This window comes from Emys orbicularis, chromosome 17, assembly GCF_028017835.1.
Source record: "Emys orbicularis isolate rEmyOrb1 chromosome 17, rEmyOrb1.hap1, whole genome shotgun sequence".
Taxonomy (NCBI): Eukaryota; Metazoa; Chordata; order Testudines; family Emydidae; genus Emys; species Emys orbicularis.
The window spans coordinates 2,231,670-2,257,236 of NC_088699.1; the positions used below are offsets into that span (position 1 = coordinate 2,231,670).

A 25,567-nucleotide genomic window follows, 5' to 3' on the forward strand; every position below is an offset into this window, starting at 1 on the left:
CTGGCTCCGGACTCGGACCCTCTGCCAGCCGAACGGGGGCTGTGAAACCCGCCCCCGGAGCGACCCCGCCCTGCCCCCGACGCCTGGTGGAAGAAGATGCGGTGACTTGGCTACGGGGCCGGGCCGGGAGCAGCCGCTGTGGCGTTACCCCCGGGGCCGAGCCGGGAAGGCCCCTGAGCCGCTGCCCCGGTGCAGCCCCCGAGGCGGCGGGCGGGCGCTAGGACCGCGCGGAGCCCGGGCCCGCCCTGGGCGGAGCCGCCCGCTGGACCCTGAGCCGCCGAGCGGCGCGGCGCGGCCCCAGTCGGTGCCCGGGAGGCGCGGGGGAGCGGCGCCGGCCCGGCCCCACCATGCCCGGCTTCGACTACAAGTTCCTGGAGAAGCCGAAGCGGCGGCTGCTGTGCCCGCTGTGCGGCAAGGCCATGCGGGAGCCCGTGCAGGTCTCCACCTGCGGCCACCGCTTCTGCGACACCTGCCTGCAGGAGTTCCTCAGGTGCGGGCTCGCGGCGGGCTCGGGCTGGGCTCGGCCCGGGGCGGGAGCGGGCAAAGTCCCGCCGCGCGCTGACCCTGGCGAGCCCCCGGCCCGGCCCGGCCGCCTCGAGCCCGGGCTCGCCGCCGGGACTCGCGGGACCTTTGGCCGCCCCGGGGGGCAGCGCGGGGGGGGGTTGTGATGTCAGAATTCCCTTCAGGCGGGGGGAGCCCCGCGTAGCGCCCCGGCCACCTCCGGGGTCGCGGCTCTCGCTGCCCCGGGGCCAGGTGCGGGCGGCTGGGACCGTGCGGGGCTCGCTGCTCCCCGGGAGCCGGGCTGGCGGCCCGGGGCAGCGGGGAGACGAGCCCGGCTCCTGCCGGGGGCTGTTTGTTCTGCTGCGGCTGGTGCCAGCCTGGCCCCGCACGGCACCGCTCCGCCCGCGGGCCGCCAGGTGCTTTGCAGCCCGGGACACCCGGGCAGAGCGGCCCGGCCCTGGGTTGCTCGCGGCTACCGGGCCCGGGCGCGGCGCGCTGGGGGAGGTGGGGCCGAAACTCGCTGCTTTCGTGACGCGCCAGGGGCAGGTGCGGAGCCGTCGCCGGAGGAGCCGCGGTGTCTGGCGAGCCTGGGGCTGGGCGGGACGTTCCCCCATCGCGGCCCGGGGGCGTGGAGCAGAACTGAGCGGGGGGCTGAGATCCAAGTGTCAGGCGTGGCCCGAGGCCCCCGGGGAGTGAGACTAGACCTGGGCTCTGCCCGTCACACCATGACAACCACCTGCGCCCGGAGAGCCCGGACGCCGAGCCACGTGGCTGCTCCCGCCCGCCCGGGCTGCCCGGCTCCCGCAAGCGGAGCCAGGGTGTAGCACTGCTGGGAGCTGCTGCCCGAGCCTGCCCTGTCTCCTGGTGCTCCCAGCTGGCCGGGCCCAACCCAACACCATCTGGGGAGCAGGTCCCAGTCCCAGCCGCTCTCCCGCTGCTGGGGGTCTCTGTGGGTAATGGCAGCCTTGTCCCCCCCCTTCTCCCCCGCCGCGCTTTCCAGGCTGGGTCCCTGCACTCCGAAGCCTCCAATGGGGCACCACAGGGGATGTCCCAGTTGCCCCCCTGCCTGGCCCACGTACAAGGTGGTGGTAGGAGCCCCACGTTTGGAGCCTCGCCACATGGTGACTGGGACCAGGCAGCCCCTACCCAGGATATACAGACTCGTGTTTCTCCATCACTCAGGCCCTAGCTGGGGGTTGTCCTTCTCTTGGCTCTCAGTTCTCGCTGGCTTCCCAGGAAGCCCCTTTTCCTTGATGTGGGCTCAGTCTGTGGGGGTGGGGGTTAACCCTTCAGTCCTGGCAGCCTCACACTCTGGTGCGTTCCAGGCACTGACTCTGCCTTGGGCGGTGGCGCCATCCTGTCCGTTCTGCTCTCTGCCCCCTGCCACCCTTTGTTTGAACATCCCTCCCCGATACCAGATACCAGCCACACCGCAGCCCTCTCTGCCTGCCCCACATGGCCTGGCAGTGGGACGGACGCTGCAAACATGGCTGGCTATGTGCCCAGCTCAGCAGCTGCTTCCCCGGCTCTGCTGCAGCTCCACACCACCCTGGGCCCTCCTCCGTTTGTCTGGAGACCAGCGGGTTCCCTGCCATCTGGGGGGCGGGGCAGGACAGCCACCTTACTGCAGAAGTGGGTTCTGAAGGTGGAGCACAGAGAGGGGAAACCCTTGTCCAGGGCAAGACCCTCTCTGAGGAGCCAGAGCTCAGCCAGGCTACATCCCACCCCGCTGCGGGCCCATAGACCCTAGACCCTTCGGCTCCATGTGGAGGTTTTGGCTACAGCGTTCTCTCCGGGTCTGCTGCAGTGAGCAAGCCCCTGGAAATGGGCAGACCCTGCTGAGAACCTGGGCTGTGTGCATGTACAGCGCCTGGCACAGTGGGGTCCTGGCCTCTGACTGAGGCTCTGGACAGGACAGTGAGACAGATCACAGTAGAGCAGCTGCAGGTGTGGGCAGGGCTGGGAGCTGTGCACTGGCTTAGGAGAGGCCTCGGGGAGGGGGATAAAGGCTGTGAGAGGCAGTGCGGGGTCAGCAGCCCATGCAGTGGCAGTGGGCAGAGTCCTATTCCCGGTGCATCCAGGGCTTTTGGGATCCCTGTGCCTGTTGTGCTGGGGACACTGCTGGGAAATGTGTCAAATGGGATTTATTTCAGCCCTTGCCGGACTTCCCTGAAGAGCCCCAGACCAGCTTAGCTCTCAGCAATTGCAACACGGACTTAAAAAGCAGAGTCTTCACATTGGTGCTTGAGCCCTGTCCACACCACAGCTTTTAAACCCTGCCGTTGGGGATCTCGTGCATGGGGCAGCAGCTTTCCACACTGAGCAGTTCTGCAGCTCACAGCCTGAGACTGGGCGTGAAACTAGAATTGCCAAATTGCTGCCAGCGCTTGGCATGTGCTGTCCCAGGTCCCCCCTCCCCTGCTGGGCAAGCAGCGTCTCGGGCTGGCCAGCTGTCCACAGCCTTGCCAGGGGAGCCTGGAGTGCACCTCTGAACACTCCCAGAGCCACCAGCCAGTCCTCTGCCTTCTGCTTCCCAGTTGCTCTCTACCTGAATGAGGCCAGGCGGAGTGACAGGCAGCTCAGCCTATCGGCGCTCAGGCTGGGGCCTGGTTCAGCAGAGCCCCCGGGGGTCTGATTCATTCATGTTCCCCAGCCTGTAGCTCCCTGTCTGAGGCTCCTGTCTGGGGGGCTCAGGGCAGGGCTGGGGGCGAAGGAAGCTCCTCCACCGCTGAGATCTGTGTTTGTGTAGAATGATTCGTGTTTAACCCCTTGGTGTGTGACTCCACTGTCACCAAGTGCAAAGCAGGCAGCTGTGGGATCTCTGGGGCAGAGTGTCTGTGCGATGGGGGAGGACTAGAGCACAGGTTGGTGCCAGGACCCACTGCTGGCCCCTGGGCCATGGCCGTGCTCCCTGTGACGGATGCCCAGGCCCACCGACCAGCACAGCAGCCTGAGTCTCTGCGGCGTTGCCCAGAGTTAACTAAACCCCGGCTTGGTAATGAGGAGCCCGAAATTGGCACTGGTGCCTGTGAGCAGGAACAGAACTGTCAGCACGGATCCCACTAAAGGGGTGCATGTGCCTCGCAGACAAGGCCTGGTTTTTCGTGACTGGCAGGGTTGCGTGTGCACCTTGTGCTCCTGCACAGGGGCATAACGGGAGGGGTGGCTGTGACTCGCCTCAGTTTCCATTTAATGCCCGTGGCAGCGAGACCCAACCTGGCGCATGTCCAACCCGCACGTTCCCTGACGCCAAAGCCAGCACAGCCCCTGAGGGGTGGCAGCCCTGCGCTGAGGGACGTTGGGTCTTCCCATAGGCACAGCAAGTCCTCCCAGCCCTGCCTGCAGCGGGGGCGGGGAAGGACCAGACGTTGATGCTTCCTGGCCCAGCATTACTGGTGCTGCCATGAGCGTTGGCCCCGCCAGCGGATGAGGCTCTGGCTGAGCCAGGCCCATCGTCTATGTCGAGGTGTCCACTGGCAACGGTACAGACTGGGGCTGAAAGCGCCTCCTACCTCGGCACTGCCCCAGGGGAGGTCTTCTCTTTGCAGTCACTGCTCCCCTCCTGAGAGAGCTACAGGTCCCCCCAGCCTGCCAGGACTGGCGCTGGCGAGCTACCTGTGTCCATCCGCGATGCCAGCGTGGCATGACCGGCCCTCGTCCCTGCTCTCAGGAGCCCTTGGCCGCCCGGGTTTCAGTTGTGAGGGGGTTTGCTGCCCAGCCGCTGTCTGGGAGCTCACGGAGGCACAGAGCAAGTGTGTGGCCCTGAGGGATGCTGCCAGCCCAAAAAAAGTGGTCTCGTGCACGCAAGGTGTATGGGCTCCTCTATGAAGCTGCACTCACCACGTCTGGAAGAACCACAGCTCCTGTAGGGCAAGGAACCGTCCTACCCTGGCGCCTGGGCTTCCCCGTCAGCACCCCTCCTGCAGGAGCCTGTCCCGGGGTGCAGCGTCCCCTCGCCAGCAGGGCTGGGCTCCGCGTGGCTTGCTGTCTCCCCCTGCGGCCCCACTCCCCAGAGGGGCTGGTGCGGAGTGCCATGGCAGGGTGCGAGCTCGCTGGGCTCTTCGGAGGTGTGCGAGGATGTGCTCCAGGCATTGCTCGCAGCTGCCATCGGGCTAATGGCGCGAGGGCTGGCTGCGGCTCACAGCAGTGTCTCCCCGGCCCCTGTGGCGCTCTGCCCTCCTGGTGGTGTGGGGGCCGGGCAGGCCCAGTCCTGCCCAGCTGAACCTTTCCAGGCTGGCTGCGTAGCCAGGAATTCGGAAAGCATTTTGTGATTGCTCGGTCCAGGGCCGGGAGTGGAGTGAGACCGGGCCTTGGGCTGCACCAAGGAGCTGAGCCCTCTGTAAACTGTGTCTGTTTCTGCTGTCCGATGGTCCCATTCAACAGCCCCTGACCCCAGCCCCACTTGGGGGGCGACCCCTCCAGCAGGGCGCCCTTCCGCTGAGCAGAGCTGTAGAGTCCCCAAGGCAGCTGGCTCTTGGGAGGAGCCAGCCGAGTGCCACATGAAGCCAAGAAGAACTTAATTTGTGCAAAATGGGGGGTTCCTCAAGGGAGGCTCCCTCCATCCTCTGGTGCTGTGGAGGGGGTGACTGGGCCGTAGCTGGGGGCAGCTGGAAGCTGACTTATTTCCTGGGTCACCTGCACTGATGCTGCCTGGAGCCTGCATCCCGCTCTTGGCTCGAGTTAGGATTTCTAATGTCAGGGAGGGAAGAGGGGAGACGGGAGACGTCTACTGGCTTGGAGCAGGGGGCTGGGAGTCAGGACTCCTGGGTTCTGTCCCTGGCTCTCACATGTCCTGCTGCCTCAGGGGATCTCTGTTGACCCTCGGGAAGGTGCTGACCCTGCTTGGGGCTGACTCGGGCAGGGTGCATGGCTGAGCTCGCTGCTGGCGCCTGGAACGGAGCAGGGTTCCAGTGAGGGTGCTGTGACCCTCCTCCCCCCTTGGGCAGCCCGGCCTTCAGACTGCTCCGTGTTCATGGACGGTCAAAGGCAAGGACTTCACTCGCTGAACTCCCAAACCGCTGCCTCAGCACATTCTCTGCCCAGCCAGCCCTGCTGGAGTGAGCAGGCTTTGTTGGGGATTATGTCAGTTCTTCCCCCCCGCCGGGTGGGACCTGCAGCCTGCTCCACTCTGTGCTGGTTAACCCTTGCTCTGTGCACGGCGCTAGGGTAGGAGCGTAATACGCTGCTGGAGCCGCCGGGTTCTGGGCGTGGAATCCAGGCCAGAGCCGAGGCTGGCGCTGTCCGAGCTATGCCCAGCTGTGGGAGCGGCTGTCGAGGGGGCAGCGCCAGCCTGCTGTCTGAACCGGCTCGGCTCTGTCCCCGGGAGGCCCCTCTGCATGCAGGGGGGCCAGGTTCCATTTCACAGCTGGCTCCTTGCAGCACAGTCAGGGGTGTGGAGGTCGCTGGCTGCTCCCTGGCGAGCGCCCGGCTTCCATGTAGCCTGCTGCTCAGGCTCTGCCCAGCAACTGTCGCCACAGGAACGGCGCCGCCCAAAGAAACAGGGAGCTGGGCTTAGGTGGCAAGGAAGCCACCCAGCCGTATTGGCGGAAACCTGGTGGTTTCCCTCTTGGTGCGTCTGCGGGGGGACCCCAGCAGTGGTGTGCAGAGGGGCTGAGCGCCAGGGGTCGGGCTGAGCGCCGGGCTCTGACTAGCCCTTGTTCTAGAGCAGCCATGGGGCCAGGGCTCTGCCTGGCATCGGGAAAGGCTTTTCCTCCTGTAGAAATAACCCGGCCAAGGGGGTGAGTTGGATGCCAGGCCAGGACGTGTGAACCGCCCCTGGGAGTCGGGAAGGGGAGCCCCGACTGTACCGCGCCCAGCGCCCTCCCAGCTGCCCGTGGCCCCCACATGTTCCTGTAACACCCTGCGGGCAGAAGTGTGACATGGGGCTATGAGGGAAGGGCAGGTGCAGTTTCCTGTCCAGCTCCACAAGGCATCCTGGGAAGCACAGGAGCTGTTGCTCCAGGGAGAGGGCATGGGGGGCAGCCCTGCCAGCCGGCCCCTGCCATGGGTCAGAGATCCCAGCTTTGCAGTGGGAGCCTGGCCCAGTCAGACCTCTGGGCTGGAACACCTGGAGTTCAGTCTCTGTGTCTCCTTCCCCGCTGCTCAAACCAGCTCCATGCCTTGCTCCTCTCCTGTCTCCACAGCTGCCCCTTGGCCCCCTGCTCGTTCCCTCCAGCCCTGGTTAGTCTGTATGAAACGCTGCTGCTCCCGTCCTCGCCCCGTGGGGCGGTGTCTCTGCTCCATGTGCCCCGTGTGCTCTCGCCTGGGTGCCCAGGGGCGCTCTCTGGGCCAGGGTGGGAGGGCGTTATTGGAGGTAAGCGCCAAGGTGAACACAAGGCTATAAACTGGCCAGCAACAAGTTTTGGGGGGGGAAACATCCAACTGGCTTCAAGCCTGAGGCTGATCAGTTTGTGGAGGGGATGGGACAAGGGACTGCCCACCTGTGACTGCCAACAGCAATACCTGAGTTACCTGAGGGCTCTGAGTTACTGCAGCGAATTCTTTCCCTGGTGTCTGGCTGGTGGGTCTCACCCACGTGCTCAGGTCTAATTGATCACCATCTCTGGGGTCAGGAAGGAGTTTTCCCCGGGGTCAGGTTGGCAGAGATCCTGGTGGGTTTTCGCCTCCCTCTGGGGCCTGGGGCACTTGCAGGTTTAAACTAGTGTCAGTGGGGGATTCTCTGTAACTTGAAGACTTTAAAGCGTGATTTGAGGATGTCAGCGACTCAGCCGGAATCGCAGAACTGGGAGGGATCTCGAGAGGTCGTCTAGTCCAGCCCCCAGCCCTCGTGGCAGGACTGAGTATTATCAGAGGTCGGGGGCTGTTACAGGAGTGGGTGGGCGAGGTTCTGTGGCCTGCGATGTGCAGGAGGCCAGACTAGCAGATCACGATGGTCCCTTCTAGCCTTAGTCCCGGAGTCTATGGGCTGTGACGGGGCGGTGCCCACGGAGGGTGTCCCCTCCCCTGGGCAGGGCTGTGGTGGTGTCTCTCTGGTCCCAGGGGTGGCAGTTCTGGTTGCCGTGAGCACAGTTCAGCAGTGCTGCTGTTCAGCTCTGTAGGGCAAACGCACTGTGGCTGCCTGCCGTGTGGGCTGGGGCTTTGCCCTGCCCGATCGGCTCCTGTCTCCTGTGTGCGTTGCTGGCGGGCCAGGCCCCTGGGAACACACGGTCACGTGCTGCTCTTCTCGTCTGGCAGCTTCTTAATTCTGGCCGAGCGATTTAGCACTGCCGGAGCTGTAACCCTGTCATGTCTGGAGAGCGGCTGCCAGCCTCCCTGCACTCCTATGGCAGGCAGGTCTTGCTGTGCCAGCGCGCCCCAGGCCTTGTCCTGGACACTCACCACAGGGAGGCAGGTGGGACTGGCTGTGTTGCAAGCCTGAGGCAGGGCGCCGTGCAGCTGGGCTGGAGGAGGGGGGAGGCGAGGGCAGGGCCCCCCAGCCTCGATCTCCTCGTGCTCGGGGTTCTCCAAGAATCTGGCAAGTGCAGCCAAGCTCCTAGTGGTCCCAGGTGAGACCAGGGGCCAGGGAGCTGCTGCGTGTTGGTGACTCTGGGGGGAAGGGAAGCGCTGTCTGCAGGGAAGGGCTGGGCTGGGCTGGCTTCTCGGCCTGTAGCGGCTGCAGCTCCTCTGCCCTTGGCTTAGGAGCAGATTTCACTGTAGGGCAAAGGTTGGGCGTTTTTCTGCGCTGCCTTGGCCGAGGCGTAGCTGCAGATTCTGTGCTGGTGCCCCCTGCCCCTCCACCACTCGCTGTGGGGCTCTGCATCCGGCCTCCAGGTCAGGGCCCTGGTGTCTTCCAGCCACAGCTCCCTGTTCAGTGCCTGAGAGAGGGCAGAGATCTGAGCCGGGGGGCTGGCCGCATGCAGGCTGGCAGAGCAGAGCATTGCCCAGGGCGGGCCCTCGCCGGATGTGCATGGGGGAGCCCAGGGCAGGCGAAGCAACCCCTTCAGCCCCCTCTGGAGGGGCCCTGGGCAGGGGCCTGCTGCCTGCCGGGCTGGCCGAGGCACAGTGCGATTCTTGGTGTGCTTGGCCCAGGCTGGCAGCAGCTGTTGGTCTCAGTGGGGCGACTGCTGCTGTCTCAGCACGCTGGGAATCCCAGGCGGGCAGCAGCTGGCAGCCTGGCTGAGGGACACCTGTTCCTGGGCCCTTCCCATCCCTGTTTGTCCAGCGGGGGATTTGATGGGGTGGGGGGGAGCAGCATCTGCTAGGAGTGGGGGTGGGGTAGGGGCATTTCCAGGGCCAGAAATCACTGCTCGTGGGCCTTGATAAAACCCGTAATCTGTGCAGGGGCCAGGTGGGAGCCCCCCTGCTCTGGCCTCCCTCGGTCTCTCCTGGGGCTCGGAAGCAGCGGGCGGGCGCTCAAACTGCAAGGAATACGGTGCCGCGCTCCGGAGTCTCTGTTTATTTCCATCGGGTTCCTGTAACATACCCAGCAGCTGGGGAGGGGGAGAGGAGGCCATGGGGCCTGGGGGAGGGGAGGAGCAGCTGGCTGAGCTGGGCCTGGGCTGTGGGGGGAGGGAGGGGGAGGAAAATCCCCTGCTGCAGTGATCACTGGCCCGGCTCTGTGCAGGGCTCTAGGGCTGGGACCCGCAGGGGGTGCCAGGGGCTCCATGTGCCAATCCAGCCTGTGCCAGGGGAGCCAGGCCTGGCAGGGGAGGGGGAAGTTTACATAGTCAGCCCCCACCCTGCCCCATGACTCACAGGGAGGCGCTGCCTGCGGGAGTTACCACTGGGTAACTGACCTTTGTCATTGCAGGGAAGGTGTTTACACTCCCTGCCTGGCATTGGCTGTGCCTAGCTCTGCCCTGCGGGGCAAGGAGCCCGGGGCCCGGCCCGGCCTAATGGGCAGCCGTGTGCTTGGAGCTGGGTATGCTGAACCCGGGGGTGTCACTGGGGCCTGGAGTGCAGCCCCTGCTCCCCATGGTCCTGCTAGATTAGCTCAGGGGGCTGAGTGCTCTGTGGCACCTGCCCCCACGTCGCTGCAGCCAGGCCCCTCTCCCCTCCTGGCCGTGGCAGTCCTGGTCTGCCTGCGCCTTGCATACATGCTGTGGCCTGTCAGCGCAGGGAGCTGGGGGGCCCAGTGCTGGGCAAGGCCTTTCCCATGGGACCCCCTCCTTTCCTGGAGCTCTGTTGGGGGGCTGAGTGCTCACTGCTGCGGCTGCTGCCGGCTCCATGAGCTCAGGGGTCAGGGGTAACATCTGGAGCTGAGCACAGCTGCCTGGAGCGCGCAGGGGCAGGTTCACATACAGGGCACGTTTCCTCGCCAGAGAAGCCTGAAGGATGGGCTGGGAAAGTCCAGCTGCCTGGCTCCCGGCCCACGGCTTCCTGAGGAGGGGGAGCCCTGAATCCGTGCCCTGGCTTGGGGAAAGGTCTGCAAAAAGCAGTGGTGCTGGCTGCAGGCTCAGGCGCCCTCTGGGAGAGGCACCACTGTGCTGTGGGCCAGCCCAGCCCAGCCCCACGTAGGCTGTCTGCGGAGAGGGACCCAGCGCAGCGTCCCCCAGGCAGGCGCCTTGCGCGGGTTTTGGCGCCTCTGGAAGCTGATCAGTGGACAAGCGGCAATTCCCCTTCCCTCCTGTGGGGCACAGGTGTCTGTGGGCCTGGCCCCTGGCAGGTGAGGGGCAGCTCCGGGGGGAGCCTGCTGTGCTTCCAGGCGGGGGGCTGGCTTTGGGGAAGGCACTAACCGGCGCCGGCTTTGCCTGGCCTTCCTCCACACCGCCTGTTGGCTAGATGCTCTGCAGGCAAACGCCGCCACCTGCCCCACGCGGGGGCACCTGGGCTGCTATTACTGGCCAGCTGGGCGAGGCACATGGGGCGCGGGCAGCGGACGCTCCACCAGGGTCCTGTTGCCTCTTTCCTTCTTGGACCTCCCAGCTGAGTCCCTGTGTCCAGGCTCCTGGGATCTGTGGGAGGTTGGAGAACATGTCTCTCCCCCTCCCCGCCCCGGTGCCCAGACCCTTCTCAGTCCAGGGCTCACCCACGGGGGAGGGCACGGGGGTGACCTGTCTCTGAGCTATGCACATAGCCGCCGCCCCCCCCTCCCAGATCCCAGGGTCAGAGGCTGGGTGAGCTGCATGGCTGGATGGGACTGAGCACTGGCGGTTTCCTGGAAACCAGGAGCCCCTGGGCTGCCTGGCAGCACGTGTGTCCCCCCCCCCACCCCAACATCTGGCAAGCAGCTGCAGAAGGGTGGGATCGGCTCCCGCTGTGCAGTGGCAGATTTCTCACCTCGACTGGAGCCTGGGAGGCGTTTAGCACCTGGCTGCAGAGAGCTGTGGAGCCAGACAATGGGGCTCCTCGGCCTGTTGTCCTGGACTACAGAGCCCTGAGCGCCCTGGGCTGGGAGCATCTGCCCTGCTTTCCCCTGGGGGGGGCAGCGAGTTACATGGGCCCATGGTGCCCAGGCTTCAGAAATATTCACGGCCTGGGGGCCCGGCTCCACCCATGTTCAGGGCCGGGTCTCTCCCCTGGCCCCACCTGCCTCCCCGAAGCGTCTCCTGGCCTCACCTGCTGCCCCCAGGCGATTTAAAAGGGGGCAGCAGGTGGCGCCCGGGGGCCCCCAGCAGCACACTGGGGCTAAGGTAGCTTCCTGCCCGGCTTCACTCCACGCCACTCAGCCCTATTGCCCCGGGGGACAGGGGGGTGTGTGTCTCTGTGCACTGCCCCCACCCTGAGTGCCGACTCTGCGGCTCCCATTGGCCAGGAGCTCCGGCCAATGGGAGCTGCAGGGGTGGTGCCTGTGGGCAGCGGCGGGTGGAGACCCTCTGCCCCCCCTCCCAGGAGCCACTGCCAGAGGGGTGTGCCCGAGGGAAGCGCTGCACCCCTCCCACTCCCCAGCCCAGAGCCTGCCCCCCGCATTCCCACCTGCACCCCTCACTCCCTCCCGCACCCAAACTCCCTCCCAGAGCCTTAGGCAGGTGGACGGGGGGGCAGGACTTGGATCTCTTCTGGGCATCACCAAACCTGCCGCCCCTGCTGGGGGCATAGCTCCATGCTGCTCTGGGAATAGGCCCGTCCCGCCCTGCGGAGGCTGGCGGGGAAGGTGGGTCACACCCTAGGAGGGGTCAGGCCCGTGGGAGAAGCAGACCGGGCGTTACAGGCGCTGACACTCTAACCCCGTGGCGCTGGTGGCATTGAGCAGAGCCTGGGCTCTGGGTTGCTGGCTCTGGTGGGGCAGAACACGGCCGTTCTTGGCTGTTTTCCCTCCTCTGTGGAAGAGTAGCCGGGGCAGCTTGTGGGACCATGTGCCCCAGAGGCTGCCAGGGAGGCTAAGCAGAGAAGGGGGCATTCGGTTCACTTGTGTCCCTCGCAGGGCTGGGGGAGCTTGGGCATTGGGCATGGCTGGGACATTTCAAATGACTCGGACAGGGAGGTGTCGCACACACCTCTGTGTCTTCACCTGCCCTCAGAGCAAACCTAGTCCTTTCCCCTGGTCAGGGGGAAGTGCTATGTGTAGGGGAAACTGAGGAACACAGAGGGCTTTTTAAAAAACAACAGAAAATTCCCACTTTGCCCCCCAGGGAGCCCTGCTGTCCCCCAAACTTTGACCTTGGCTCGTTTCTTTTGCAGTGAAGGCGTCTTCAAGTGTCCAGAGGATCAGCTGCCCCTCGACTACGCCAAGGTGAGTCCTCACCCTGCCCACGGGGAGGGGAGCTTGGTGCCCCATCAGGGCTTGGCCATGGAGCTGGGGGCGAGCTGTCCCGCAGGGAGGTCAGCCAGCGCGTGGGGAGCCGAATCTCCACCTTCCCCACAGCCTGGGCTCTAACTGCAGGGCTTCCGTATCTGAGCCTGGACCGGGCTGAATCTGGGCCCAGCCCAAGGAGCAGCAGCCTGCGCTGCCCCAGCTGGGCCCATGGGGGACCCTGCATCAGGTCCCCTCTCCACAGCCAGTCTCAGCCTGTGGCCTGGGCCTTCCCTGGCCTGGGGGGTCGGGCTACGCAAGTCCGTGTGGCAAACAGTCCTGGACAGGGACCCCCCCACACACACACACACAGCCCGCCCTTGGATTGCGCATTGGCAGGCCTGGCACAGGGGACCCCCCCCACACACACACAGCCCGCCCTTGGAGTGCACGTTGGCAGGCCTGGCACAGGGACCCCCCCACACACACAGGCTGTGGTGCCAACGGTGCAGCCGCGCTGGGAACCTGGCGCCTCTCCCAAGACAGGCTGCACGAGAGAGCCCGGCCAGCCAGCGGGAACCGCTCCACCCCAGGGGGGGGCCCAAGGACGCCCAGCCACAACTCCTGCGCCCGGCAAGGGCCCTGGGCATCTGGCTTGTTTCCTCCAGCCCTTGGAGCCAAGACCCAGTCCCTGCCCTCCCCTCCCATGGGTTGGTTTGTAAGAGAAATGCTAATGGGGCAGGTGCTGTCAAAACTTCCTTCCCCCAGCTCTGCGGTGCCCTCACTCCTGACCCGCAGCCCCCTGCTAGCCCAGTCCTGGGACACCTCCTCCCCCCGCCCCAGCTCTGCGGTGCCCCTCACTCCCGACGCGCAGCCCCCTGCTAGCCCAGTCCTGGGACACCTCCTCCCCCCGCCCCAGCTCTGCGGTGCCCTCACTCCCGACCCGCAGCCCCCTGCTAGCCCAGTCCTGGGACACCTCCTCCCCCCGCCCCAGCTCTGCGGTGCCCTCAATCCCGACCCGCAGCCCCCTGCTAGCCCAGTCCTGGACACGAGGAGAGGGGGGTTGATTTAACCCTGAGCTAAGTGGTTCCCAGACAGGTTCGTCCAGCCTCTCCCTTGTGGACAGGGCATTGCAGGCTGTGGGCAGCCCAGTGGCTCAGGCGGGCACCTCTCAGGGCAGGTGGATTTAGAGCCATGATGCTTGTGTGTGGAGCAGCTGGGAAGGGGGAGGCTCAAAGCCAGGACACTGGGCCAGCAGGGGAGACCAACATCCCGGGGAGGGGCAGGGGACGTGTCCATACTCGCTCTGTCTGCCTTGGGCCCCAGGACCCCCTGGCCGTGCCAGGAACGCCCTGCCCCAGCCAGCTTCGTGGGACTCCCCGTGCTCTGGGGGGTGGCTGGTGCCCTTGGGCTGGGCACAGTCCTGTTCTGCCCCAAGGTGCAAGTCCCCTGGTCTCTGTCCCCCTTTCCCCAGATCTACCCGGACCCCGAGCTGGAGGCGCAGGTGCTGAGCCTCACCATCCGCTGCATCCACAGCGAAGAGGGCTGCCGCTGGAGCGGGCCCATCAAGCACCTGCAGGTGAGGGGGAGGGGGCGCGAGGGTGGGTTTGGTGCTGGGCTGTGATCTCTCCCACACACACACACACACACACACACTCTCTGTCCTGTCTCGCCAGCCCCATCTCAGCACGTGCGGCTTCAACGTGATCCCGTGTCCCAACCGCTGCAGCATCAAGCTGAGCCGGCGCGACCTGCCCGACCACCTGCAGCACGACTGCCCCAAGCGCCGCGTCAAGTGTGAGTTCTGCGCCAGCGACTTCACCGGCGAGGCCTACGAGGTGTGGGGAGCCGGGAACCCGTGCGGGGGCAGGGGCGGCGCCGGGACGGCCCCACGGGGTCCCCTGGTGCGGGGAGCTGGGATCCCTTGTGGGGGGCAGGGGCGGTGTGGGGGCGGCCCCACGGGGTCCCCTGGTGTGGGGAGCTGGGGTCCCTCGTGGGGGGCTGGGGCGATGTGGGGACGGCCCCACGGGGTCCCTTGCGGGGGCAGAGGCGGTGCGGGGGCGGCCTCACGGGGTCCCCCTGGTGCGGGGAGCTGGGGTCCCTGGCACGGGGCAGGGGCAGAGCTGGGACGGCCCCCCCAGGGCCCCCTGGTGCAGTGCGGGGACGGCCCCCCGGAGGGCTGGGGCAATACAGGGGCGGCCCCGCGGGTGATGGCCCCCGGCACCAGCTCTTCGTGCTCTTGTTCCCCCAGAATCACCAGGGCGTGTGCCCCCAGGAGAGCGTGTACTGCGAGAACAAGTGTGGGGCCCGCATGATGCGTCGGCTGCTGTCCCAGCACACGCTGGCCGACTGCCCCAAGCGCACCCAGCCCTGCCCCTACTGCACCAAGCAGTTTGTCTTTGACACCATCCAGGTGAGGCAGGGCCCTGCGGGGGGTGGGGGTGCCGCTCCCTGGGGCCTGGCGGGGGTGGGCCCAGGTCGGGTCCCAGGCGGCTGCTGCGCTGAATGGGTCTGGGCGAAGGGCCCAGCCGGTCCCTGGGGGAGCGTTACTCCAGCTAACAGCGCCTCCCCTCTGCCCCCAGAATCACCAGTACCAGTGTCCCCGCTACCCCGTGTCCTGCCCCAACCAGTGCGGGACACCCACCATCGCCAGAGAAGACCTGTCCGGGCACCTGAAGGAGAACTGCAGCACAGCCATGGTGCTGTGCCCGTTCAAAGACGCTGGCTGCAAACATCGGGTGAGTGCTGCCTCCTGCCCTCTGCCCCTGTCCAGCTGGGCCTGGCCAGAGCCAGCGCTGCCCCCCCGAGCGCACAAGCTACTGCTGGAGCTCCCTCCCCCCGGGTCTCACTGACCCCCCAGCACCGCCCCTTCCCTGTCCTCTGTGCTGCACCCCAGTGATTGCTTGCTCCTTCCTCCGTGCAGTGCCCCAAGCTGGCCATGAGCCGGCACCTGGACGACAGCACCAAGGTGCATCTGGGCATGGTGTGCTCGCTGGTGAGCCGGCAGCGGCAGGAGATCCAGGAGCTGCGGCAGGATGTGGAGGAGCTGTCGGTCAGCAGCGACGGGATCCTGATCTGGAAGATCGCAGACTACGCCCGCAAGCTGCAGGACTCCAAAGTGCGTAGCAACTACGAGTTCTTCAGCCCGCCCTTCTACACCCACCGGTACGGCTACAAGCTGCAGGTGTCCGTGTTCCTCAACGGGAACGGCAGCGGGGAAGGCAGCCACCTGTCCGTCTACATCCGGGTGCTGCCGGGCCAGTACGACAACCTCCTGGAGTGGCCCTTCTCCTACCGCGTCACCTTCTCCCTGCTGGACCAGAGCGACCCCTCGCTGTCCAAGCCCCAGCACATCACTGAGACCTTCAACCCCGACCCCAACTGGAAGAATTTCCAGAAGCCGGGGGCCTCCCGCAGCTCCCTGGACGAGAGCACCCTGGGCTTCGGGTACCCCAAGTTCATCTCGCACGAGGACATCAAGAAGCGCAACTACGTGCGGGACAACACCGTCTTCATCAAGGCCTCGGTGGAGATCCCACCGCGAATCCTGGCCTGAGCCTGGGGCTCGGCGTGGCATGGAGACGTTACCCGGGGCCCGGCGCTCAGCCCGGCTGTCACTGCAGTCGACAGCAGCCTGAGGGCACCGTGGGCTTGTGTCTGACTGGGCTCTCTTGGTGTTTCCGCCCCAGCGGCCTGGCAGCTCCCTCCTGAGCAGGGACTGTCCCAAGCGAGCAGGTTTCCTGCAGCTGGCTTGGACTGTACTGGAGGCAGTGCAGCCCTGGGCCCCGCCAGCTGAGACTCGGTGCCGTGGCTAGAGCTGGCCGTGGGGTGCAGGGAGAGGCCCTGCAGACAGTGGGTGGGAAGGAGAGTGGGCCCGGCCCTCGCAGACCTGTTCCCAGGGGCTGGCTCTCACGACAGCCACGGGGCCCGTGCAGGCTGATCACTGCTGCCCCCAGCCCGCGCCCCACCAGAGTGAAACACAGCCTCTGTGGGGCAGCGTTGCAGTTGGGCCCAGGGGAACCCCAGCCCCCCTCCACCACCCACAAGCCCTGGAGTGGGGCCCTCCGGGGGGGGGGGGGGGATGCTGTCCAGATAGTGGCAGTGGCATCACCCCCTGGGATCTGGGGCTTCTAAGCTGCCACCCCAGAAAGTGGATCCACCTGATCTCCACTGTGACCCAATCTCTCCTCCAATCAGCTGGCCTGACGACGTTACCCTCCCCTCCTGCGGAGCAAACAGTGCCTGGGGCTCCCTGCAGGCTGCCCCCCTCGGGGTGGGACTCGCCCCTGTGCCCTGCAGCCCCCCCAGAGCCCCCGAGAGGCCTGGACAACACAGGAGCCATGTAGCGGGACAGGGACCCTCTCCCCTCCCCTCCCATGAGGCCTTTGCAATGAAGCCCTAAGCAGGGAGCCCCAGTGAGGGGTCCCCTTGTAGCTACCAGCCCCTCGGTGCTCTGGCAAGCCCCCCAGGGAGGCACAGAACAGCCAGAGCCTGATGCCCCAGTAGCGAGGAACCGGCAGGCCCCACGGCGCTGCCAGGGCCCCCAGCCTCCGTCTCCCTCCTGCTGCCTCAGGGACCCCGGAGGGCCGAGGGCCCCTCCCCACAGAGCCATGTTTTGTGAGCACCAGCCCCGCCTCTCCCTTGCGGGCTGGGCTGGGTGCATGTGTCTTGTCGCCGGGGAGTCTTCCATGTCGCTCACTCCCAGGGGAGGGCGTCTGTTATTTATTGTCCTGGCTGCGGCGCTGCCCCGGCCCTGCTGCCTTCACACTTTTTCAATAAACTCTTCTTGTATTTATCAGGCTTGATCCTGCTGCCTTTCCTTCCTCGCTCCCCAGGGGTGGAGCAGACTCTTAGGAATGACCAGCCAGACCCGCTGGGCAGCCCCGGGGCGCGGGGAGAGGCTGGCAGTGGGGCAGTTTTTCTAGATCCCGTAATGTTGAAATGCTATTGGGCATCCACTCCGAAAAGCCATTCCATCCCCCAAAAGGCCATCGCTTGCAGAACAGTCTAATTGTGACCCAAACTGCCAGAAAGCTTCTAAATACTGTTGCTAATAGAACGGTGTGCTCCAAATAACTGTCTGGACAGTTTGGAAAATATTTAGCCTCACAAGACTTTAGGCATGTTTCCTGTACTACTTTGCCTTCGGTTCATGCCAAAGCCTGTAGTTACATGGTAGAATGAGCTAGTTGGTATCATGCAGTAGTCATTAGTTGTAGAACTGATAGATTTAATAAGTTATTTAGCTGCTATTTTATGTTGGCTACTGTTCACTGATTCCTGCATTGGCAATGGATGTTAATACAAGACTGCAGCTGTCTATAGTGCCTCCTGTAACAGCTGCATGACAGCTACAACTCCCTGGGCTACTTCCCCATGGCCTCCTCCAAACACCTTCTTTATTCTCACCACAGGACCTTCCTCCTGGTGTCTGATAACGCTTGTGCTCCTCAGTCCTCCAGCAGCACACCCTCTCACTCTCAGCTCCTTGCGCCTCTTGCTCCCAGCTCCTCACACTCGCACCACAAACTGAAGTGAGCTCCTTTTAAAACCCAGGTGCCCTGATTAGCCTGTCTTAATTGATTCTAGCAGCTTCCTGATTACTCTAGTGCAGCGCCTGCTCTGGTCACTCAGGGAACAGAAAACTACTCATCCAGTGACCAGTATATTTGCCCTCTACCAGACTCCTGTACCCCACTGGTCTGGGTCTGTCACAATGGGCTTCTGCCAGCTCTCAAGTGCGTTTGCTCATCACGGCGCTAAGGGGTGTGCTGGTGTGGGGTGCTCTCCTCTCGCTGAAGCTGTTCCACTTTAGAACACTTGGACATTAAGCACAGGTCAGATGCTGTATCTGACGGTGCCTTCCTGGAGGGAGATGCTATTCCTGCCTCTGGAGAGACTTGCCTGAGGGCCAGTAATGGCCACTGGACAGGGGGGTTGTGACTCCGTAACCTAGGCAGGGCAGCTACCTGCTGAACCATGTCTGCCTCTGACAGCACAAGGTCTCTGTCCTTCACTTTGGGAGCACTTGTACAGCCGCTCCTGCCAATAAAGTATCGTTGAGTTGAGTAGAAATCCACCTTAAACCAGTCCCTTGGAAAGTCCTACACCAGCCGCCTTGTTTCCTGTGTCCCCTTGGAGTGAAACAAGAAAACTCCTCCCCAAGGCGAAGTACCTGCCGATCTCCCCAAGGCGAAGTACCTGTCGAGGTGAAACCTGCTGGCACCAACTCCACTTCAGGAGCCTCTTCTGGGGCTTTTACTGCATGAGAGATGCTGGTTTATAGCCACTGAAGGGCCATTTCTCAGCAGAGTCCATGGGGGATGGCAGCATTATGGACTGTGATGAAGCGAGGAGCCAACTCATTAACCATGTGCTGCCAGAGGGGAAGGCCCCAATAACCTCCCTTGTAGGGTGACCATGTTTTCCCAAAGGGAAAATGGGACACTGCACGGGACCGGCCCCCTCTCCCTTCCATGCATGGGGCCGGCCTGGGCCTGAGCCCTCCCTGCTGCCCGCCCACCTGGGGCTGACCCGGCCGAGCCGCTCTCTTGAGCCCTCCCTCTCCTGTGGGGCTCCTTCTCCTAGCATACAAGTTGTCAAGCCAATGTGACTGTCTGAACTGCAGAGCGCTGTGAAAGTTTCTCTCTAAGCAGCCTGTGTGGCTCATGCCCCTTTTGATGAACCAAAGGGCAAGTCTAACAACACTGGGCATGGGGTGGGGGGTCAGGTTGGGGGAAGGCTGGGGCGATACGTTCTAGGTGAACACTGCTTGTTTTCCCCCCTAGCTTTGTGCAAAGGTGATTTCTTCCCCTCCCAAGAACAAGCTGAGTTATCAGCTGTGGGCTGTAGTAACCTAACTGCAGGCTGGCTATTGAGGTCAGAGACAGAACACAGACATGGTCACACCAAGATGATCGGACAGTCTAGTGCAGTGGTTCCCAGCCAGGCGTACACAGAGCTACAACTCATCTAGACATTTGCCTAGTTGTACAACAGGCTACATAAAAAGCACTAGCAAACTCAGTACAAACTACAATTTCATACAGTGACTTGTTGTGACGAAGTGGGGGGTTTTCTTGTTTTCTGTGGGGTTTCAATGGTTTGCATGTGGAGGGGGTGGGACTCAGTTTCCCTGGGTGTTACTGGTTTAACGAGGTGAGGGGAGAGGGAGTTTGTTTTGCAGAGGACCGGAGAGAGGACTTGGGGACCCAGCCGATGGCCGGGAGGATGGATACCCCAGCGACTGGTGACCTGGCGACCCGGAGGCCCAGCTGAGGAGATGCAGCTGGTTCTGGCCAGTGGGCGGACAATGGGCTGCAGAGTGAGGACCCAGTGACCTAACCAGCCGGTTCCAGCCAGAGGACAGAAGCGAGGAGAGGAGGCCCCGGTTTATGACCCTGTTTACCTGGAGAGAAGACAATGGACAGAGGCGGGGCTTGGGGCCGCGGAGCTCAGAGGCCCAGCTGGGAAGCAAGGGGGCTCTGGGCTGGAGAGGGGGAGCAGGCAGAGCCCACCTGGATGCAGAGAGACTGGGATGTGCTGGGCTGACGGAGGCCAGGCCTGAGGCCCTGAGAGTTTCCTGTGCTGTGCTCAACTCTCAATGAACCCTCCTGTTTTATGCTGGCTGAGAGTCACTCCGGTCTAGAGAACAGGGTTGCATCAACCCCTTTGGGGGTCGAGGCCCCGGGGGTCCAGAGCGAGTGGACTCCCTGAGGGGGCCCACGGCAGAGACAGACGTGCTAAGGCTCAGAGAGGTGCGGCTCCAGGAGGTGGAGGGGCCTGACCCTGAGAGAGAGTGGACCGCTGAGAAGGGCTGTCTCACTAAAAGGGGCACCCCCCCCGGACCGCACGGGGCCAAGAGTGGGCACGATCTGTGAGTCCGTGACACTTGTTTATACTGCTCTATACACTGAAATGTCAGTGCAATAGTAATATTCCAATTGATTTATTTTATAACGATATGGGAAAAAGGAGAAATTCAGCCATTTGTCAGTTACCGTGTGCGGCCGAGTTCTTTCTTCTTCACATGCTACGTTCATACAAGACATTCTACAGCCCTTCTACTGAGCTCCCTGACTGGTATGTAAGAGGTTTACATGTACTACCATTGTATTCAGAAAGAAGATCATTACCATTGTAATGTGTGTGCTTTAGACTTGTCTCCCTGGCTGAGCAGAGAACATCAAAAATAGGCTTTATAATTGGGGGGCAGGGGTCTCATCTGCATAACTTCATACAAATAGCAGCTAGACAAACTTCTCGAATCAGTCCATTCCACACAGAGAGACAAATGTTCTGATGTATTACAAGGTACAAACACGCTCCTGCTGTTCTGTGACTATAGAATTTTGCTTTAACCAAAGGCAAAAACATACAGGGAAATGCACAAACTATCACCTGAGGTGAAACATTTCCCGAACTCTCCAGAACAGGACTACTCTGAGGACACACTTGCATTATCAATGGTATTTAGAAGCTTTCTGCCAACTGTGGGCACAATTAGACTCTGTTTTGACGTGGTATGGCCCTTTGGGTGCCGTGATGTTTTCGCAGATTGGATGCCCAGTAACATTTCAACATTACTACATGATACAGAAAAACTGCCACCAGCCACATCCCCCTTGGTATGTGCCTAACGTGGTGGCAATAGCATTTTTCTAGCTGATGGGTGCCCAAAATGGGTGTGGGCGGGTAGACTAAAAGCTGAAGGGATGGGCACAAGTCACCCCATCAGAGCAGCTCAGTGCCCGGATCTGACAGGGACGTCGTGTTAGCAGGGTGGCTGGGGCTGCAGCATTTTGAGCTTTTGTTGATACAAATGTACATTTCTTCTTGTGTGGGATGCAAAGAAAACCTGCCAGCACAGTGCCCCAAGCAGCACATCCACCACCACCTGTCTGCAACCACCCCGCTCACTCGCTGAGAGTGGGGAGCACTCCCCCAGTCAGCTCAGGGGGCGTTGACTCTGGTCCCTAATGAGGACAGTCTGAGGCAGGTAACACTAACTATTGCATTGCTGATCATCCCCTGGCAAGGAAGACAGAGCGCTCACTGTCAAGACCTCTCCTTAACTACCTCTGCCCCCCTTGCTCCACAAGGCAGAGGAAAGCACTAGTCCCCCCACCCCAGCCCCGCTGGAGTGCATGTACCTCAGGGAAGGTGCTGCCCAGCAGAGATCTGGCCTGGGCTTTGCAGTTACTGATTAGGGATGTCAGCCCCTCCCTCTGGCTCAGAATTTGCCTGAAGCTGCAGGAGAAAGTTCAGCCTGTTCCCAAATGCACAGGAGCTCGACTGAGCTGGCTTCTTCGGCGTTCTGCCACAAACCTGGCCTGGCCTCACCCCGCCGTGCTGCTGCCCCTGCTGCCTAGTCCAGCCCCTTTGGCCTGTGGCGGCTGCTCTGTAATGCCAGGACCAGCTTCTCCCAGCCACAGCTCTCCGCTGCCGGCACGTCCCTGCCCACGGCCTAATGCACTGGCCCAGCTGCTCGAGGGGCCAGAAACCTATCGGGCCCTGGAGCCGCCTGTCCTTGGGCACCGGGCAGCCAGGGGGCTGAGCATGGAGCTAAGGGAAGGGACGTGGCAGACAACTCAGCTGCGCTGTGCCCTGGGCTGTGTGCGGGCCGTGCGCCGTGCTGGGCCAGGCCAAGCTCCGGGAGCTGCTCCCCCTGCCGCTGGGCTGGGCTGTTTTCTCTTGGAAACCAGAGGTATAGCTAGGCCAGGCAAGGCGCACGCTGTAATTTGTGTCTTTCCCGCTAGCTGTGGCCACAGGCTGGATTGTAACTAGATCCTGAGAGCTGCGGGGGCCCAGCCAGTGGGAGCTGCTGCAGCTGGAAGCCCTGGGCAGAGCAAGGCCTCCATGCAACTCACCCAGCCCCGCCCTGCCTCGACCCCCTGCAATGGGGGCCAGTCCCCCCTACAGCCGGGTGCATCCTGCCCAGCCCATTCCAGCCCCAGTCCCACCCTGGCCAAGTGGGGACAAACGGTGCCAGGAGTCACCCCTGCCCACCCCCAGCAGGGAGCAGCATCTCGCCCTACAACCTAGGGGCCCAGCTGCTCCCCCACCACAGCAGAGAAAGGTGCAGTCCAGGCATGCAGACACCGCCCCTCAAGCAGTCCCAGAGCCGAAGGGTGAAGTGGGCAAGACCCCTTGGCACAGCACATCCAGCAGGGCTCCCGATGGTGCCAGGGATGGGTTGGGCGCTGCCCGGCTCAGGCTTTAGGCTGTGGGAATTCTCTGCGGCATCTCCCTGGGCCCAGGCCTGGCTGCAGGGGCATGGGACTCGCCTCACGCTCCTCCAGCCCTGCTAGTGGGCGCCAGCACACAGGGCCCTGGCTTGGGGCATCCCCATGCCAGCTGCTGAGCAGAGCCCTGCTGGCCTAGGGGGCCCAGTGCCGCCCCATCACCCCCACCTGGGAGTCTGCAGCAGTAAGAGCCACCTCTGAAGGGGAGGGTGAGCCGGCACTGCTCAGCCATGCATCAAGCAGCCACCACCCTCAACGCTGCACTCACCTCATGCCATGCCATGCCCTGGCCCCAGCTGGCCCAGCCTGCCCTATCCCCTGCCCACCCCACACACCCCTGCATGCGCCCCCGGCTTCTACCCCCGCCCCCCCATCAGCACACAAAGCTCCCACAACACCCCCTGTTTTAAGGGGGGGGTCCCCCTGCTCAGCATGCCTGACCGCGTGCTGTCGCTCCTCCCGAGCGGGGCCCTGGGACCAGCTCTTCCAGCGTGTGCTTCACCCTGGACCCAAGGTGAAACAAGCTCCCCACAGCTGCCCCCAATGGCTCGTCAGTGGGTCGTTAGGTGTGTGTTCAGCTGGCAGGGCGGGGGCCGTGTGCAGCTGGGGTGTGTGTGTGTGTGCGTGTGTGTGCGTGTGTGTGCGCGCGCGCGCGCTTGCAGGCGATTTGCGCAGGCTGGGCCGAGCCCATTGAGTGGGCTGTAGCCCACGAGAGCTTATGCTCTAATAAATTTGTTAGTCTCTAAGGTGCCACAAGTGCTCCTGTTCCCATTGTGAGAGTTTGTCCACCAGGCGTCCGGCTCCCAGCTGCAGGGGAGCCATGCCCTGCGGGGCCCCTGCGCCTCTCACCAGCACCAGGCGCCAAAGCGAGCTGCCTGGGGGCAAACAGGAGCAAGCAGAGCTGGGGGAGGCGAGGGTAGGATGGGGGCTGTGGGGTGGGCTCCAGGGGCACGGGCGGAGCTGTGCAGGGGACGCTGGTTTGCTCTCACAAGCCCTGGGGTGTCTGCACCCCCTACCCCAAATAAGAGCCAGGGCCGCAGGGCGGCGCGCGAGGGTTCTGAGCTCACACTCAATGAGCCTGGGAGGCCAGGTGCTCACTCAGCTGGCGCCCCCCCCCCAAAGCAAGCCCCCTGGATCCCCCCCCACATCCTGGCCCTAGAGATAAGCTCCGCGGCCCATGTCTCAGCAGCTCAGGCACCTCAGCTGTGCTGTTTCTGTGCTGAGCACGAGCCGTTCGGGCCCTGAGGGCGGCTGTGATGGAAAGGCCTAGGCCCCAGCCCATGCTCACACTGCAGCGGACCAGGGACCCTGCGCCTGCCGGCCCCCCGCCCCCGCCCCTGCCTCTTTACTTGACTGGAGCCCTGAGCTGTGTGCCAGGAGCCAAGGCCGGCAGTCTGGCTCTTATCAGCCGTGCAGGCCCCGGGGCTTAGCAGCCAGGCGGGGGCGGGGGCAGCACAGAGCTCAGCCCCTCAGGCCAGAGAGGGCTCTGCTCCCCCCACCTCCCCGCCTTTGAAACGGTCAGGCCCTGGGAGGGGCTCCTGACACAGAGGCCCACCAAGCTGCCATGTCCATGCTACAGAACTAGGCCCTGTTGCTCTGCGCTGGGGGACGGGGGCCTTCCCTACCTGCCCTAGGCAGCTGGGCACGGCTGTTAAACAGCCGCCGTGTTCTAACTCAGAGGTGGCTGCATTTCTGGGATGGGCACAGCTAAAATCAGAGGCAGAGGCCTTTCTGCTCCCGCCCTGCTGAGACAGTGGGGTGTAAAGCCCCCTCCCCTCATACGTGCAGCCCAGAGACTGTGGCCAGGAGAGGCCAGTCTCATCCAGTCCAGCCTCCCGCACAACTCAGGCAGCGAGCTGCCCCTGCGAGCCCTGCGCTGGCCCCAGCGCCCTGGCTGAGCTGGAGTGACCCGGTTCGAAAGACACCCGCTCTCTGTCACCCCGCGAGGGAGAACCCACCGCCTCGCCAGCGCTGCTCCCACCTCGGGGGGGCAGGGAGACGTCTCCCCCAGGGCCCTGAGCCAGCTGCCCCTTCTCCACACACAGCCCTGAGCGCGGCAGTTTTGTGAAAAGGGGGTGCGGCGGGGCTGTGGCAAAGGGGCGGGGAGCCCCCCGGGTCAGACGGGAAGTGCCGGAGCACTAATCCCTGACCCACATACTCCGAGCAGATGGGGCTCAGATGGAGGTGGGTAATTCAATAATCGCTGAGTGCCAGGCGGCAGCTTGCTCCATCCCCCCCCCCATTGTTCAAAGCAGGCAGTTCAGAGATGGGGGAGGGGGGGACAAACTCTCACAATGGGAACAGGAGTACTTGTGGCACCTTAGAGACTAACAAATTTATTAGAGCATAAGCTTTCGTGGGCTACAGCCCACTCAGTGGGCTCGGCCCAGCCTGCCCCCAACAGCTCAACACCAGCCCCAGGGAGTCTCTTCCGCCAGCAGGGCCCCCAGGGGCTCCATGGGCAGGTGAGGCTGGAGCTGCGTCCGGCCCAGCTGAGCAGAGCAGCCGGGGTGACTTTGGCCAGGCAGTGCCAAGGCCCGAGCCAGCGCCGAGCTCTGGAGACACCAGCGCTGCCCAGCCTGGGCTGAGAGCCCGGTGCAATTCTGGCCCCATTTTAGTGCGTGGCAGAGACAGGGGCATTGGCGGCCAGTGGCAACTCCCTGCCTCCTGCCTGGCCTTGGCTTGGGGCATGATCCTGGCTGGGCTCCAAGGCCAGGGGTGGCAGCATCCATGTAACCCAGTGCCAGCCCCCTGTGCAGCCTGAGGAGGGATGTGACCCTTGAGTAGTGGTGCGGGCATCTGCCCTGCCCCTCAGGGCAGCCCCCTGGCGTCTGTGGGGAGGCCCGTGGGTGTGCGGGGACCGGGGTGGGAGTTCCCCAAGGGGCAGTATGGGGTGCAGAAGGATGAGGAGGCCGTGGCATGGGGACACTGCAAGGTGGAGAATCCACTGCAGGACCTTCTGATCCATGCCCTGGGCCCTGGCTGGGCACATGCTCTAGCCGAGCTCTGCAGCTGAGCTGCCAGGGAGGGGGAGCAAGCGCCCACCCTGCTGTCTCTGCTGTTCCCTGCCCCACCAGCCCAGGAGCTGGAGACAGAGCCCCCGGCTCCCAGCACTCCTGCCTGCAGCAGCAAGTCTCTCCGGTGACCCTGCTGAGCCTTTCAAGCTCAGGGCACTGAGGGGAGGAGGGCTAGGACCAGCCACGGGGATGGG

General features: G+C 63.8%; 1 protein-coding gene across 1 annotated transcript; it reads left to right on the plus strand.

Moving 5' to 3' along the window:
• Nucleotides 1-308: 308 nt before the first annotated feature.
• On the plus strand, nucleotides 309-15,668 carry TRAF4 (TNF receptor associated factor 4). The gene is made up of 7 exons (XM_065418393.1): nucleotides 309-490; nucleotides 12,061-12,112; nucleotides 13,587-13,691; nucleotides 13,789-13,950; nucleotides 14,364-14,525; nucleotides 14,695-14,850; nucleotides 15,036-15,668. Exons 1-7 carry the CDS (start codon nucleotides 348-350, stop codon nucleotides 15,666-15,668), a joined length of 1,413 nt encoding a protein of 470 aa, XP_065274465.1. The 5' UTR covers nucleotides 309-347.
• The last annotated feature ends 9,899 nt before the right edge of the window (nucleotides 15,669-25,567 follow it).